The 19,053-nt window shown below is 28.7% G+C and overlaps 1 protein-coding gene across 1 annotated transcript in view; it reads left to right on the forward strand.

Moving 5' to 3' along the window:
• LOC142328329 (uncharacterized) overlaps nucleotides 1-19,053 on the forward strand; it is a 47,739-nt gene that overhangs the window by 9,121 nt on the left and 19,565 nt on the right. Inside the window, exons 5-6 of the mRNA XM_075372034.1 lie at nucleotides 2,085-2,197; nucleotides 3,504-3,735. Of these exons, the coding sequence (XP_075228149.1) occupies nucleotides 2,085-2,197; nucleotides 3,504-3,735 (345 nt within the window). The remainder of the gene's footprint in view (nucleotides 1-2,084; nucleotides 2,198-3,503; nucleotides 3,736-19,053) is intronic.

The raw sequence follows: 19,053 nt of genomic DNA on the forward strand, positions 1-19,053 counted from the left end.
TGAATATCATATATGTAGCAATATCAGTATAATATTTTGTCTGAATGTTTATCCTTGGGTAGTGTAAATTTAATTTCAACAGTTTAGCAAGCAGAATTAAGATGGATGAACAAAATGGTTGGTTCAGCAGAATGTAATTTTTTTTTTTATTTATAAAGTTTTCTTTTGTAACATTTTGTCTGTATTGTTTGTATATTTATTTTCTGTCATGGAGCCAGCTTCTGTGGCAGAGAATAAATGTGATAGTCCAATAGTAGTTTGGTTTATTGCACATTGACAATATTATACAGGTTACGTCAAAGGATGTAAATGTAATGTTTTGTGGTAAGTGTCATCCTAATTTTTTTCAATAAAGTAGCCTGTATTCATCATGAATATAAATGTTATAGGATCTCTGTCTTTTATTCAGAGGATTCTGGATTTAATTTGTGATCAGGCTCAAATTTTTTTTTATCTAATGCAGAGAAAAAATAAATAAAATTTTCAATTGTTATAACCTAATTATTTTGTGTATATTTTACTAGTTGTACAAGAACTTCTGTGTACATGATGACAGATCTTATAAATATATCTTGTACATAAATTTTTAACTGTGCTTGCAGTGTTAGTAAATCTGCAGTGTATTTGATTTAGGTAGTATTTCTGTATCTAAGTAAATGTTTTATGTTGTTTATTAATGATCAATTTTTAAATCTGAACTTACACAAAACTTTGAAATGGTCCACATATGTTAAGTATAATAAAAACCAAAAGCTCATTTGGTAGATATCTCAGACATATTTTTATATATTTGAACACACAAATATAATCATCTTAATAATATTGATTACTAAAACCCCAAAGTACAATCTATTGTACAAAATGTCTATTGGCACAAATGTGCATTGAGTTTCACTGGAAATTACAGTAAATTTTCATTTAAAATCCACATCTAAAATATGATTTCTTTTTTTGATAAAGACGTAACATGAAAAATTTATAGCATTGAATTTTCCAGCTTTAGATGTAATTTATGTACAAAAATGAATACTATTTCAATCAAAAAATCCATTTATGGAGTAAAGTACAAGAAAGAGATACTTAGCTATTTAGTTCATTTTTGAAGATGCAAAGTTTTTTTGTAAATAACCCACTGCATTTAAAAACTGCATGTATGCAAAAAAATGGCAAATTAAAATTTAAATCTAATATGGCTTTATTATTTGTCAAACTCTTCCATCTAATTGAATCAAAGTACTATTATCATTTGAAACCATCACAATAACAGTAATATTTTTTATGTTGTTTATTATAAATACTGATAAGTGTAATTCAGTTAACACAAATTAATTTTACCCTGAAGAATTTTCTGTAAATTTTTAATAATTTTTCAGTTTAAATTTTTATTTTAACTTCTTGACAAATGTTTCTTTTAAAATTCAGGATTTTTTCTTTTCTACAGAAGTGCTACCTGATGATGCCGATACCTCTGAAAACATATTATCATTGAAAGAAATAATCAATAAAATAAGAATGTCTTTCTTGTACTTCATTCTTAGGTGAATACATTATTGGTCTCGTTAAATAAAAAAATTAATTGTATTAATAATACAGTTTTTAATAAAACAACCAATTCTTGCCTAATTTTATTTAATCTTTTAATCAATTTCTTTGTCTGTTAACTTAACTTTTTTAACAGAACTCTTTATCATTAGATGAAAAATTGAGATGAAAATTGATACAAAACTAGAACAAGACCAGTAACCGGATAAAAATTTTATATACGTATGTATATGCATATATAAATTTACATAGTATATATTTTATACAATGAAAAAAAATAATAATAATAATAGTAAATACATCCACTAAGTATTCCATAGAGATCTGAAATAGATTTAGAATTAAATTTAAGTTGGTAATATAAGTCACATCATTGTACAGTTATAATAATAGTCCTTGCCCATTAAGCTTACTGACATTTGGTAAAAAAATAGTTGTATTTAAACAAAAAACATGCTGTAATTATTATTTACAACATAACTCTTATAATTATAATAGAAGTATTAAATTTGATTTAATGTATGTTCTTATTAAAAATACAGCAAATGGAAAGACATTGTTTAATTTGAAGGACCATGACCTTCCTGAGTTACCAGATGGGATGACAATTGATGAACAGGGAGATTTATATGTTGCTTACTTCAATGGATCACAAGTAAGTTGATTATTAAAAATAACATTACAAATACAAATTTTATTAAATTCAAGAATATCAGACTTACAAGGAAATAACTACTATATATTATTGCTCCACATATCTCCTGCATACTATGTCACTCACTACCTGATGCCTTCTCACATCCTTAATAAATACTGCAGTTTAAACAAGAAAAATTAAGACTATATCAATGAAATCTCTGTTGTCATTTACAAAAAGTATAAGTCATGTACAAAAACTTTATACAATTAGACTTTTTCTGACATGAAATCGATCGACATCACATATTGAACAATAACATCAATTAGTTGATGGTATTGCACAAATTAGCATCAAAGTATCTTTATTTTGGCACAGATCTAATATTATTTAATTTTAAATCAGTTTTGTAGTCATTTCTTTACAATGGAATACATATGGGTCAATTTGAGAATCTTTTCCTTTCATTGAATCTTCAATGATATCTTTGGTTTAAAATAAATAATATTGCAGAAATAATTTCCCATTCAAAATTTGTAAAAAATATTATAGTTAACCAGATTTTATTAACTAAACTTTAATTTTACAAAATAAATGTTTTGAAGTTCATTCTCAGAGAAAAACTCATAAATAAACAAAATTATTTAAAGAATGAATTCTGAACTGTCACTTAAACTCCATGTACAGAGTGTATATGACAACTACAACATGGCACAGGAAAATGAGGGTTAGTTAATACTCTAGTGGTCATTCATATTCATTCATTCATTCATATTTTACTAGAATTGATATTAATAACACATCTTGACCTCAACTACTTTCATTAACCTAATACAAGATTAAGAATTTCCAAAAAATATTTTTATCACCTTTAATTATAAATTTTGTGCTTCGCCTCTTGTTCTCTGAGATTGGTTTTTTCTGAAATATGTCCTATTGAGAAAGAACAGTTACAAAACAACTTCATTTGCTTTCATCATTCAAAAAAAAATATAAATATATATATATATATATAAACTCAAGTAAAGATTAAAAAAGACAATAAACAAAAGGATAGAAAATACTTGTACAATAAAAATGTTGTAGTTGAGTAATGATGTAGATTTTAAGTAAAGTGAAGATATCTAATTTTTTTTTTATAAACTGTTCAGACTTTATTTTGAGGCAAAATTCAATATTTTCTTTCCAAAACCAAGAAGCAGATAAACAGGGCTATACCAAAAATTACAAATTGCTTTAATTGGATTATATTATAAGAAACCCTTAAATTATGAAATAAAATTATTGAATTAAAATCTTTTTCATCGAATATTTTTTGTTTCAGATATTAAAAATTGATCCAGAAACTGGTAAATTAATTTCTAAAATAGATCTACCAATAGCACAAATAACATCAGTAGCATTTGGAGGTGCAAATTTGGATGAACTTTATGTAACATCAGCAAATATTAATGAGAAAACCTTTCAAGCAAAGGAAGTCAATGGAATAAATGGGTGTTTACTTAAAGTCACAAATCTTGGCGTTAAAGGCGTACCAATGTTTAATTTTAAATTGTAACTATTTTTTTTTTTAACACAGAAGTAAATTTTGTTGTGATATTAATTATAAAAATCAATTCATGTAATAATGAACATATAAATAAATAGTTATACTAAATGATTATTGGGATAAATTATAAACAAGATTGTGATCAGAAACCATTCACAAAAATTTTTAATTGGATGGCCATTTCAATTGATGTTACTGTTGAATTGATATTAATAGTAAGTGGCCACCTCTAGTTCATAAATAAATAAATGAAAAAATAAAAAATATTAATTGAAAAATTAAAAAAAACTTACAAAACTCTATATAATGAGTATTTTTACAATGTTTATTGAATAAAAGTAAAAAATATAAATGACTATTGCTGTTTTCTCACTTGCATTAGAAAATTTAGATATAGCTTAAAAACATCTAAACCACTGAAACCTCAGATTCCAACTTCTCACCATAACTTAATACACATCTTTTATATACCTTCAGTAGATAAAACTTATCTCTAGAAAGATAAAGAACTTAAACCAATACAGAGGGATATCTCACTATGAACAAGCTATAAGGGATCTGATAACCAATTAATGTTCTTATGATTGAAAACCTTTACGAAAAGATCTTTGCAATTCAACAACTGGACAGAATTTTAAACGCCTAAATATGAGATACTAGCTGAAGCCTCTATGATATGTTAACCAACTTAAGTGTTCTGGATTTAGATAGATCAGATATGTAATACCATCCATGCCAGGAATAGTATTGTCAGTCTTTAATCGCTGGATAACTGACATTTCTTTGAAGGTAAATGACATCCAACCAACAGAGATATCATTTCACTTCAGCTCTAGCTGGAATTAATGCAGGTAATAGATTGTCAATGAACTCTTTCACTAGTAAAAAGGTTTTTCAAATAAAGAATTTCTGATAATATAAACCACTAAAATATACATCTAAAGTTCTTAAAGAAGATTGAAAAAATCTTTTTTAGGTTAGTAAAAGTATTCATAGAAGGTTAATTTGGGTTCACTTATAATCTACGTGCATTTTCAAAGGCTTCATAACAATTCTGTTAGTTATTTCAATTCATAAAACTATTTAAATGCACATAATCCAAATTCTGGAACTAGCATAAAAATTAATCAATTTATGGTAAATACTACTAAAACATTACATAGAAGAATCGTTTCCTTACATAACATTTAGAGTATTAGACAACTCAAAGAAGAGAAGATAGTAAAGTATGATCTTTCAGAGATAAACATTTTAAGAAGTCTGAAGAATAGGTTGGTAAGAAAGACAAGAAAAGTCGAGTATCTGATCCTGTAGTAATAGAAGACCTAGGGTGTACAGCACTGTAGAAGAAAACTGATCAGTTAAAATTAAAATTGTATCACTACTCACAGAGAATGCTAAGTCAAAGAGTAGCCAAAAAAGTTTTTTATTTAAAATAAGAAGGAAGCTCTAGGATAAGTAGATAAATAAATCATTCATTGCTTCTCTTTTCTCTTAAATTTCTCTTATACTTATAATTTTAACAAAAAAAAATCTGTTTAACAAGTAGCTTATCCTGTGGTATCCATATATCAAGGTGTTATGAAATCCAATACAGCGACCTTAAATTAAACAAATATAAAGAAAAAAAAAGCGGAAAGGTATCCAGGAAACCTTTTCATCTTTTTCCACTCTGTATTTCTCATAAAACTATTCTTTGCCATATTGCCCCTCTGCATTACCTTCTGAATTATTTATTCATTTCAGCTGCACTCCAGTCTCTCTTTGCTTCTCTTCAGAATCCACAGATTCAATCTAGTGTTTTGTTGATCCATCTCTCCCCTCCCCAATGTTCTAGCCATATATTCTGTCAAGTTCCATTTTCTTTCTAATATTAATTTTCCTGTGTTTCTATATTAATCTCATTTATGATCTATAACTTAGACTTTCTTTTCTTCCTTGTCACGCTTAATATAATCCTTTCCATCATTCATACTCTCTTTCTAATTTTCCTGATTATAGCATTGATAGCATTGAGTTCATAGCATTGATAGCATTCATGTTTACATTCGTAAATAATTACTGGGATGACACACTTATAAAACAGATTTTTTTATAGAAATTCTGCTTTATGTAAATAGAAGATCTTTATTGATGGTATGTCACCCTGTCTCATGCCCTTTTCACTTTCATTTTATCATTTTCCTTTTTTAAAGTGAATTTTAATAAAAAAATTATGTATATAAAATGTATTTTTATATACATAATTGTTTTTTCTGGATATTTGTTTTCCACAGCTAAGCTTTAAAAAATTCTAACTATTACCCTCATCATTATCCTTTGAATATGTTTTTTAAGTCAATGAACTGAAAGTTCGATTTCTCTTACATCAATCCTGGTAAGATGATGATGCTGTGGAGAGATGCCTTATTAGTTGTTACTGACGTAAAAAAAGTACTAATCAGAGGAAAGGAAATTATTTTTTGATAGTTTCTTATATTATTTTGATTAACCTTTTTTAAATATTAAAATTATTTTTTCTTTCAGAACTAAATTTGTATATCTTTTCTGGTTTTCAGACATAAATAAGAAAGCTGCAGAGCACTCTGGGCATTGTTCTACCTTTTATTTTTTCATTGAAAATCTCATTTAGTTCTCTTGCTTTTCTTTCTTTCAGGTTTTTCATCAGATATGGATATTTGTCTTCTAATACTGACTATCATTCAACTGGGAAAGTCTCTCCACTATCTGTTTCACATTTGTGACTCACTATTTCTATTTTCATTCTAATACAGTTCCCAATGGAAATTACAAATTGCCTTCACTATTTCTTTAGTAATCCTTTCTTCTTTGCAATCATTATTTTTTTATTGAAATCCTATTGTAAATGCCTATCTGGTGTTATCACCTACAGTATTTTATACTTCTCCCTATTTATCTAACACTTTCTTTGATTACCTTAACTAGTACAATATTTCTTTTTATTTCGATTTAATTTTGCATAATTCAATTTTTCCTTTCCCTATTCTTTTTAATTTTCTTCTCTTTTCCACCATCTTTTTAAGTTCCTTCAGGACGTTGCCTAAGTTTTCATTCTTTCTTTTTACTAACTAAATTACTCATATTTTTTATGATTTAAGTTAATTTTAGCATTAGCTGTAAATCCGCCTATTACATTTTTTTCTCCTTTAAGATTAACTCCCAGGTTCCTTCATAATTTTTGCTTTTTACTATTTCTGTTCATTGTCTTTTAAAGAATCTAACTGATTAAATCTATTAAATTTATTTCAATTTACTTATTCATTTGGTACAATTAATCATATAGCCAATAATCGATTCCCGTAATCTTTCTTCAATTTTGTTTTAATTCGCTTTCTATATTGAGAGACTCTCTACAAGTTATTTCTTCTAGACTTCTCCCAAGTGTTTTCCATAGTAATTATAGTTTTACTACTTTACCTTCCTTTAATCCCTTGACAGTTGGTGAATTCTGTCATTGCGATCTTTTGGTGTTCTCTTAAATCAGTTTAATTCCTCTAAATTATGGGAGCAATCATCAATCATTAACTTATTATTTTTCTTAATTACTTTATCCTTTTGTTTTTACATTCAATGAAAATTGAAATAATTCCTTTCTATTTGTTCATGTCTTCACTTAAGATCATCCTCTATTTTAATGTCATTATAATTTTTCTTCTTGATCAGTATGTATTTATTTCTTATCATTTTATTTCTTAAATAAGTTGTTATAAATGACACTTTGAGCCATTTTCTTTGGTTGAATTTATTTATATTATATTATCTATGTCATCTTTCCTTATATCTATTATTAAATAGATTTGAATAGCAATAATTTATAGTTATCTCTATTTAAAGAAAGTATTATAATATTTTTATTTCTTAAATGAAATGCAGTCTTATCTTTTCTAAATTTACTTGAGTTTTGATTTCGTTAGTCTCCTGTTTTAGAGATATAAGGTAATTTATCAGTAAGTTCTTACTGATTTATCTATTTTAGTATCTCTTACTTATTGCATTTATTTATTTTTTTCTAATAATTGATTTAATTTTTCCTATACTATAATTTTTTATAAATTATTATATTAAAAAAATTCAAAATTTGAGTATTTATGAAGATAGGAAACTTAGATCAAAACTGTTATCTACTAATTATGTAAGTAGAAATGATAACTTGACAATCCGGTAAACAAGACAATAAAATAAATAATTGATTTATAATTGCAAAAACAGGTTTTATTTTCTTCTTCTCTCCCTTTCAACTTTGTTTTAATATTGACTGTCCCCTCTGATGTTTAGTTGCATAAATGGCCTTCCCTTCTAATAAAATCTTTACTGTAAAAATTTAATTTTGGTAAAGCATAACATTAGATTCTTAAAAATCTCAATAAAGAACAATATATTACTGATTGCTTTTGTAAAGTCCAAGAACTCGATTATTATATACATCCAGAAATCAGTATGTAATATATATATATATATATATAGACGAAACAAAGGCAAAATTTCTCTTTATGAACACTATATAACACCTGAACCTAAAAGAATTTTTTTTCTTAGAATAAAGATGGAAAAAGGTTTTAAAAAGAAATGGTAAGAGACTGAATTAAATGATGTCTTTTGATCAGCAGCCTGATCCAGTAATAATTAGATAAAAAGAAAGGGTGATGATGTTGACTGGTGAAATTTTCTCAGAATCAGCCATATTGGATTTTACCAACATATTAATGTTAATATTAATCTATTATCAAAATTCACCATGCTACGGATTTGTTTCTTTTCCAATGTCTATTCAAAGTATTGTAGTATTAGATAATTACTTGTACATTGATCATCTAATGCTTGTTATTTACAAATTATATAAAGCGTGTAAAGCATATTAATAATCACTGGAATCAGTAAGTGTTGATATAATCTAAAGAAGAATTTTATGTGTAGGTAAAAATAATAAGATCAAATTCTTTACATATATCATCTAATGTTTGTGTAATTGTTAATTTTGTAATGTAAAAGTAATGAAGTTTTTATAAAACTAAGTAATATGTTTATACTGACTTAGGATGTTCTTCCAATGAATGTAAAGAATTTGTAAAAATGCATGTTACTATCAATCAGAGCTCACCCTTCACTTGCACTTCCCATTTGGCCAGAGGACCCCGACCCCCTGGACACCCTATATTCATTAAGCTCATGCTTGTGAGAATAATAATGATAAAATAAAAATTAATGCTTCTTCAGTTTATAAAAACTATCAGTATATAGTAATTTCTTCAGAACAACAATTTGGTCAGTACAGGACCCAAAATTTTCAGTGATCTCAAGAATGTGAGTTTCCAGTAGTTATAGGTGGTTACTTGTCCTTCGTAGGATAAAAATGTATTTTGCTTGGTTCTTTGCGTTACCAAACATATACCACTAGGAAGTGACTGTATTTCGTTTTTTTTTGTTTTTTTTTTTTAATTAATGTTTTTTAGTCAAGAAACCGGAGGTAGGTGCAGCTAGTCACATTGAACATACAGTAACAGTGGCAGTGGCTGTGTTGGTTAAGTTGTCACACGCATTACACACCTTAAAAAATTGAAATTCAAAAAACACTAAAAATAGTTTTTAGATACTTATCTGAAGAATATCTGCAAGCCCAAATCTAGTGAATATCTCGGTTAGTATAGGTGGAAATGGGGAAAATTATTCAGTTTTTTTATCTTTTTTTATAACTTTCAAGGTCAAATTTCAAAAAATTTAGGAATTGTTTTTTAGATATTCATTTGAAGATTACACACACCAAAATTAAGTTTATATCTTCATTTGTTACCAGAAATTAAAAATAATAATAAAATTGAATGTTACCCCATTTTAATCCTTTATACTCGGAATTTCAAAAAATCCTTTCTTAGTGTGCACTTACACCATAAGAAAAACGAGTGTACAAATTTTCATCAATTTATCTTCAGTAGTTTTTAATGGGCATTAATTATGAGTCAGTAAGGAAATCTTGTTTTATAGATACTAATTTGATAAAAATTTCGTCCAATATCTTTAATTTTACCTTTAGAACTATACCTTTATTTTCATTTACAAAATACTTTCATTTATCACAGAAAGACACGTAATTCAAGGATCCTGGTTATTCTGGACCTTGTGTAACATACATGTTGAAGATATACTAACAGAAAATTGAAAATTTTGGGAATGAATATGAAGTAAAAATTATAATACCGATGGCTAAGGAAGAGACTGGCAAAAAGAAACAATTGTTATGTAGCAAGATGGAATTAGACTTATGGAGAGAGCTTCTAAAGTGAACTTTTGTATGAAGTGAAACATGGATACTAGATTAAATGGATAGACACAGTGAAAAATGGAGTAATAAGAAAAGTGGACAAGAATAAAAATTTAATGTACTCGCACAACAACTTACAGAAAAGCTAATTTTGTAAAGCATATGAGAAAAGGATTGATAAAATAAGTTAATTTAATAAAAAATGCAGAAAGGCAGAAAAAAGTACACTTTCTTTTATACACAGTAACGCACATGATCCTCAAAACCAAATGTGAAATTAAATCGGAGTTTAAGAAAAGATTTGATATCTAAAAAATCGCAAATGCCTCAGTTCAGAGCACTAACATTATTATTTCAAATGTATATTTGTGTTCAAGTTACATTTATGTTTGTGTACTCTTATCATAACCACAACTGGGCGGAAAATGTATGTTTTTCCAAGAAGTGAGTTCAGTGTGTAGTTATCACCATAAACAGTAATAACGCCTTCTACGAATTGACAATGGGTCTTCAATAAACTTAATAGTGCATTCCCCACTACGCTCAAAGTTCCCTCCATTACCGTCTCCTCAAGGCCATTACTTAGTATCAAACGTTCATTTCTCAAGTTCGGGATCATCTGTTCAGTACAAAGGACAACAAGCGATTATAATATTACATAACGTTTCTATTTACATAGTAAATATTTAGAGAGATCAGCCGCCTTTACAAGGTATTTAGATAATTTTATTACAACATATCATTTTCATTATTATTAACTGATTTCAAAAAATATCATGCACGATTTTTATACTTGTAAATCTCCATCTTTCTCATTCGTATGTAATCAGTTTGTAATTTCTTTTCTTTTTTTTGTTTTATTTATTTGTGTTAGTAATCGAAGGATTTTTTGTTTTATTTCTATATATTTACAAACTTTAATTTGAAGTCCTCACATACGGTCCGTCTGATACGTTTAAAATCTCAAATATTGTTGTGGAACTGTTGCAGAAGTACATAAGAATTTTAAACCAAAATGTTTTTTAACTGACTTCAAAAGTATTATATATAGTGCTTCATCAGAACGTTTATTTGAAAATTTAGATTAAAAAAAAAGCAGCTAAAATGAAGTATTAAAATTAAGATATCATTTCAGTCACCCAACATTCTGTTACGTCTTTTAACATGCAGAAAGTCAGATAAACAAAATATTAACATGAGGAAAAAAGTAATTTTTTTTTATATTTTTATTTATAATCGCATCAGTAAGTAAAGTTATTACCCACTTATCAGTGTAATGATACAGTACCGGTAAGTGTGTAGTCTTGAATAATCTCAGGCCGATCATTCCTGAGACGTGTGGTTAATTGAAACCCAACCACAAAGAACACCAGTATCCACCATCTAGTTATCAAATCTTAATAAAAGCGACTACCTTTATTAGGATTTGAACCTGAGAACTTCCACTTCAAAATCAGATGATTTACGACGACGAGTTTACCACTCGACCAACCCGGTAAATTTAAAAAAAAAAAGAAAAGTTATTGATAAAAAATAATAGCAGAAAATGAACCATGGATAGATTACTTATTCTAATTCGTTTAAGTACATTTTTATTAACAATTTTAATCCATTTATAATATTAAATTAGTTTTTATTTTTTTAATTTATTTTAAATGTCAATATAAAATTAACTATTATCCTGATACTAAAGTATCCTGTGCTACATAATAGAACAATTATTTATTAAATAACTAGCAGACCCGGCAATGCTTCGCTGTTGCTAGATTTGAATATATATATATATATATAGATTAAATGAACACAATTGAAAGTTTCATAAAATATTAACAAAATGAACATTTACGGAACTTCACAAAATTTAACCTCTTTCCCTTTTACCCGTTTTCCTTTTTCCGGTTTCCGTTTTCCCATTTTCGTTTTCATCATATTCCCCATTTCCCGTTCCTTTCACCATTTCCCCCTTTCCACCTCCTTTCCCAATTTCGCTTTCCCTTATTTCCCTTCCCCCTTCTCTTTCTTTATTTCCTTTTTCCTTTTCATCGTTTCCCCTTTTTTCTTTTTCCATTTTCCTCTTCTTCCTTTTTACCTTTAATGTTCGATTTTTCCTTTTTCCGATTTTTACCTTTCTTCTTTTTTCCCCGCGATTAAATTGGGCCAGTAGTTTTTTAGTCTGTAGCGGACACACATATCGAAAACATTGAAATGGAATCGTAAAATATTTACTATACCGTGTGTTGCTTTTACGTCCAACAGATAGCGCTGTTTTTTTGTTTTTTTTTTTCAAAAAAAGCATGTTTTTTACCTGTCACAGGTGTGACATCTTAGATACATAAAAACACGCGCGTATTCGAATGCAACGATGTGTCAAAATTTCAAAGCAATCGGTGAAGAACTTTCGGAGATTTAAGATTTTGAACAAACGTACATTTACATTTTTATTTATGTAGATAAAATGTTTAATATAAATTTTAATCATTTAAATTATTTTCGATTCTTTTTTATTACGTGTCTTTTTGTTGAAGGGCTGGTTTATCCTATAATATATTAGAGGGGTACGCATACTTTAAATAAAACTAAAAACTTTTAATTATTTTAAAAAAGAAATCAATTTAAAAGTAACTTTAATAGTAAAAAATTAAAAAAATCTCATGTGGACACCATATGACTTCCTTGTACCAAATGACAAATACATATTCTTTTTTACAATCAGAGGTTAATTAATAAATCAATATTTTTAAATTAAAAGAAAAAAAAGAAAAGGGAAACGAAGTCAGATTCGAACCGATGTCCCTTCCCCTCGTACGATCCAAATATTTCATTAATTAAAATTTTATTTGGTTATAATTCTGGAACCAAAGAAAATAATTACCACCTATGATAGATATATCGTTGAAAAGCTCTCAATGAGGGCTGATTACTGCAGTTAAGAAAAAGTACAAAATCCAATTTTTTTGGATTTTGAGCTTCTTTGAACACTTTTGGTCCAGTCGATTACAATCAAAAGGGGAGGGGCACAAATAGATGTCACAACAGTCCTAAATACAAAATTTCAACATTCTATGGCTAATCGTTTTTGAGTTATAGGAGATACATATGTACAGATGTCACGCCGAAACTAGTCAAAATGGATTCAGAGGTAGTCAAAATGGATATTTCGGTTGAATTCGAAAACCGAAACAATCAATACTTCCTTTACTTAGGAAGTAAAAAAAATATTTTTTCAATTATTGTTTAAATTTAAGTTTTTGAAGTCGATACCAAATTAAAGTAAATGGACGTTTTTTTTTAAATTTGGTGCCGATTTCTAAATTATTATTGTATTATTTTTTTTTACTTTTTAGGACGGTTTTTTAGAATTGATTTTATTTTTCTTAAAAAAAAAATTTATTTTAAAAATGTCAAATTAATTAATTGTATGGCATGCGCTCATATCATATGTAATCAGTTTTAATCATTGCACTAACAAAATCGACAATCGATTATTATTTTTTAATATTCAGGTGGCCGTCTTAACGGAAAACAATTTTAAATATCCTCTATTTAAATTAATTTATCTTTGAAAGTAGGATAGGCGTTTCCTTAATTAAAATAAATGTTAAAAAATAAACAAAAATCTAGTTTAATGTTGAAACTGAATTACTCGTAAAATTGTTAATAAAAAATGGACTTAAACAAATTAGAATTAGTAATTCTATTATATATGGTTGATGTTTTTTATTAGCGTATGAAAAGATACCACGCCTTACCGGGATTCAAACCCGGGACCTCCATACGATATTTTCTGTTATTATTTTATTAATAAAAACTTTTCTTCTAATGATACAAGAATGATTTTCGTAATATTACTCTATGTTTTTGTGACTTGTTTTATTTCAGTGTTATTCACATGTACTTTAATTTGTATATTCGATAAACTGATGTACCGTATGCTAATTAGATAGAAACAGATTTTACAATAATTTTCTGTAATATAAAAAGTAAATGCACTAATTTTCTGTAAATGAAGTACAGGCAAATACTGATAATTTCTAGTAGAGAAATATAAATGTCAACAAAAACACACAATTTAAAAGCGTAATGAGTTTTTTTTTTATGATTGAAACTTATCAACTGAACAATCAGTATTTTAATAACATTCACATATATTACAAAAGAAAAACAATGAAAAAATATAATTATTCGTTAAACCAGTAGAAAAACTAGCATTAAATATAGATAAAAAAATCAAGTGTAATGTACTCTTCAAAATATATAAAACTTATTTAAATACAGCTCAACCGAAATTATTTTGAAACTGAAAAAATATAGTAATTTCTAAAAAAACTTACCAGTAAGTAATTACTGGTAATTTACTAGTAATTAAATCTGAAAATTATTTTCGTCTGAAAATAATTATCTCATTAAAAATAGTTTACAACACAGTTCTAGGAATTTCCCGAAAAGAGGCTTTAGTCGCGTGACGGATTATGGATTGTTTCTGATGCACGGCTTACACACACAACTTAATTTAAAATATTTATCATTTTATTTAAATATAGTAGTTTTTCGTTTAATTAATCAATGATTTTAACTAAAGCGCGCGCGCATACAGTATTTAATTCGCGCGGGGGTAGCGGTACTAGCGGTGACGGTCCACACTAACTAAACTAATGTAATTTCACAACTTACATAGAACAAATTTCGCTTGTACGGTCGGCAGTCTGATGTAGCCGCGAGGCTAAACGCACCAGGTACCGAATCACCTGGGCGATCGAGTTCAAGACCAGACCGACTTACTTTTTTACATTTTAAATATTATTAATTTATTTAATTCTAAGCCCACCTGTGACGTCACAACATACAGACGACTACAACAGCATTTTTTGGGGTGGGGGTGCGATTTTGCAATTTTTTTTTTTTTAATTGTTAACAAATGTACCTAAGAAAAACATCCGTGCGTGCGTGTGTAGAAATTGCGCTATCGTTTTAATTAAATAAATGTAATTTATACAATATAGTATTTATGTAAAACAGCAATTTGCAACCAGTGTACAATTTGAAATGTTGGCAAAAATGAAGAAAAACTTTTTTTTTATTGGTAACGAATATATTTTTACATCGGTGTAAATTGAAATCAACCTAGTAAATGATTTAAAATTATTATTATTATTAAATTTCAATTATTTACTACAGAAAAATTAAAATTGTTTTAATACTCCATAGTTATAAAAACGTTAATGCAATTTACAAGCAGCTACATATCGGTAGCAAGCGGTATTTACCGTAACATCTTCGCCCTATCTTCAATGCGGAGAAGTCGCTTTCTTACAGCGAAACAGACTCTTACAGAAAATTTTTGAGGTGATTTTGATTTCTAATAACTTCCAATCCAAATATACGAATGGTTGGTTACATTTGCAAATTCTCTTTTAAAAATGTAAAAAAAATATATTTCGATAATGCATCAGGCAATTTTTTTAAAGGTTCGTGAATGGCCAAATATTGGACGAAATGACCGGAAATTTATTGAGAGGTAAGATAGTCTCCTTCCCAACTATTTTTCACGTATTTTAACGTATATAAACCACACATTCTACAAACAATGTACAAACATTTTTTTCTAAGTTCTATAGGCCGGAAATAGCGTATAAAGAAAGAATGTAGTAAAAATCGTGTTTCTGCGCATTTCTCGAGAATGTAAGGTTTATTGTTGTTTATAAGTCCTTTATAAGATAATATTTGGAAATATAATACTAAAGCTTTGGTTTGGAATATATTTATTTTTTTACGATGGTTTATTAAGAAATTATTGCAATCTAAGCTAGGTGCTTTTTTTCTTGTCAGACTATAATATAATCCGTATTACCAATATAATTTAATTAAAAATTTTATATATTTAATGTGTAATACCAGAACAGACCTAAAACACATTAGAGCTATTACACATTACCTATTTCTCTCAGATGGCAAACCTGTGAAAACTATCACAGGTCAATCAAGGAATGATTAAGGTAGATCGCTTTCTGTTCCACAAACTACTCTGCCTAACACTATTAGTAAAATACCAGGTAAAATTCTGCCTTAATTAACCATTGTAAAAAACAACATATTCTTGCAGATTGTCGATGACAGAATAATTAGGATTGTTTAAACACCTTCACTCACATACTCACACACACATGTAAATCTAACTAGAGGAAAGAGATAGTTAATGTTTGTTTTGATATGGATGCAGAACAAAAAGAATACCTTAGCCAAACATATTATGTAAAGTAAAAAGAATACTGCAATATAGGTACAGGCTAATAAACCCATCAGGTTGGTCTAATGGTGAATGCATCTTCCCAAATCAGCTGATTTGGAAGTCGAGAGTTCCAGCGTTCAAGTCCTACTAAAGGCAGTTAGTTTTGCACGGATTTGAATACTAGATCGTGGATACCTGTGTTCTTTGGTTGTTGGGTTTCAATTAACCATACATCTTAGGAATGGTCAAACTGAGACTGTACAAGACTGCACTTCATTTATACTCATACCTCATTCATCCTCTTTAGCAGTACCTGAGCAGTAATTCCCAGAAGCTAAACAGGAAAAAGAAAAAGGTACAGGTCAATAAAAACAAAAACTGCATTGTTGGAAAAAAAACAATTTGCTACAGTAGAACATTTTTTAATAACTGATAATGATATTAATATAAATGCTATTAAAAAGTACATCCAACTTTATTTATGCAATCAATAAAGATTAAAATTTTACAGTGAACTAAGCAGAAGTTTATCAACATTCAGTAACTTAAGCAATTAGTTACTTTGGTTATCAAAAAAAAAAAAAATCATAAACAGAAAAAATATTTTAATTTTATAATTACACAATTTATTTGTTTACGTTATCATATGTAGCTACAAAACAAATAAAAGAGCAATGTCATACATATACAAAGATAATTCAAACAAATTATGATAAAATATATATAGCAATATTAAAAAAATGATGTGTTTATGAATGTTTGTCGATAAAAAGTAAAAAAAGTTAACTTAAATAAACATGAACTAACTTAAATAAAACAGAATTGATATGAAAAAGGATCAAATCTACTTGACAATTGCTTGATTCATTCTAATTATACATTTTCTAACGTATTAATGTTCATTGCATCAAAAAATCTCAATTCTTATCCATTTTAATCATTTCCTGCTAACTTTATTGGCAGTCTTCACTGTAGTAAGTTCTACAGGATTAGTGATTATGAAAAATATGTTAAAGAAATAAAAGAGGAACTAGGCTTACACTGAGATGTAGGTAAAGAAGACTTGTTCTTGACAAGAATCTGCCAGCAGTGATAAGAATCGATTATGAAAGGAAAGTTGTGATTCAGAAAGGAATGTGACAAGGAATTTGTTCCTGTTGCTTTTCAACTTGTAATTATAATAAGCAATATAGGAACTGAAGGGAAAATTTGAGAGTAAAGGAACTATCCAAACAGAAAATAAATAAAAACGTTACGATTTGTAAATGACGTTGCTTTTTACGAGACAAAACCAAAGACGAATCAGAAGAAACACAAATGATTTATTTATTTCTATGAAAGATCTGCAGTAATAAAATACATAAGAGTAAAACAAAGATATAGCATTAAAAACGGCAAAAAGGAGTTAATAAGATATGTGAACATAATATATCAGAAGTTACAGAACTTTTCTACTTAGAAAGTACAAGTATTACAAAACATGGATGAAGTAATGTAGATATCAAAGCAGGCTGGTACAAGCAAGGTAAACTTCACAAAAAAAGGCCATTTTTTTCAAATGGAGATTTAATGATTTTTTTTAGGTGGATACTTTTTCCTTCCCCCCCCCCCACATCACACCGTCCGGGTGCAAAAACGTTTCTGATGTTTGAGATTTCACTATCCTGACCCCTTCTAAGGTGTGTAGGGTGTTGTCAAACTCTGTGTTTTTGTGTGCTCTAACTATTTTTGGAGGTTAAAGTTGGTTTGCAGATCTTCTTTTCTCAGAAAATGGCGAAACGTAGTAGGAGTCAACAGCAGCAGAATTTCCAATACACGTACAGTTCGAGAGACTCCACAGCGAGTGTGTCGACTGAGATGATATCAGTGGAGAAGCCGCTCTGCCAAAAAAGTAATCACAGAAATCGAAGTGGAGGGAAAAGGTAATTCTTTCACCAAGTATGTGAAAGAGTTACTTAGCGTGAGTGGAACGCTCAGTAAGCACGCGGAAAAAAGTCATACAGCCAGGGAGTTGAAAGATCTGACTAGGGATATGGCGAGAATAAAATATAGGTGAAGAATAATAAAGGTGAAGAATAAAGAGGTTGTATGCCAGACTAGTATAGATGACGGGGACAGTGAATTACCCCGGCAACTTGAGGAGAGAGTGATGAATGAGAATATAGATGTTCTGGTACCAGCAAAGTGAAACAGGGAATGATTCTCAAGACTGTTGAGATGAAAGAACCAGTCTTCTCGGAAAGGAAGAAAAATTTGGTGGTCATATTAGACCTGGCTAAATTGAAAAGTGGATTCTCAGAGTCCATCTTCAGAACAGCTCTGAGAATCAAGGAATTGGTGGTGGTGGAATAGCTAATTCAGGCCAACTTCTTGCCTGCACGGAGACGGCCACAATTTTGCAAGGAGAGGATGTGGAGGACTATCAAAGGAAGATGTTCATCCTGGGGATCAATTCATCAACAGGGGAGGGGAACATTAGTCTTATAAGAAAGGGAATTGCGGAGATATTCCTCCAAGCCAAACACGATATAGTTTTTGCAATAGAGGAGGGTAATGCGGTCCATGTGACCAGAAAGGTGCTGGAGTATGCGGGTCACAAGACCAATAGAACAACTGGTCTATATATTGAGAGAATGGCCAAAAGTAAGGCCAGAATAGATAGATCGGTCGGCAGAATACTCGCAGAGAAGACTAAGACCTTGATAATTAAGGCAGACGATACACAGGGAAAGAAGACCTTTGCTGACCTCTTCAAAGTCGTCAAGGGAGGAGTAGCCGAAAGGGACTCAGAAATTCTATCTGTTCATAAGAGACAGGGAGAT

Source organism: Lycorma delicatula, chromosome 7, assembly GCF_047948215.1.
Source record: "Lycorma delicatula isolate Av1 chromosome 7, ASM4794821v1, whole genome shotgun sequence".
Taxonomy (NCBI): Eukaryota; Metazoa; Arthropoda; class Insecta; order Hemiptera; family Fulgoridae; genus Lycorma; species Lycorma delicatula.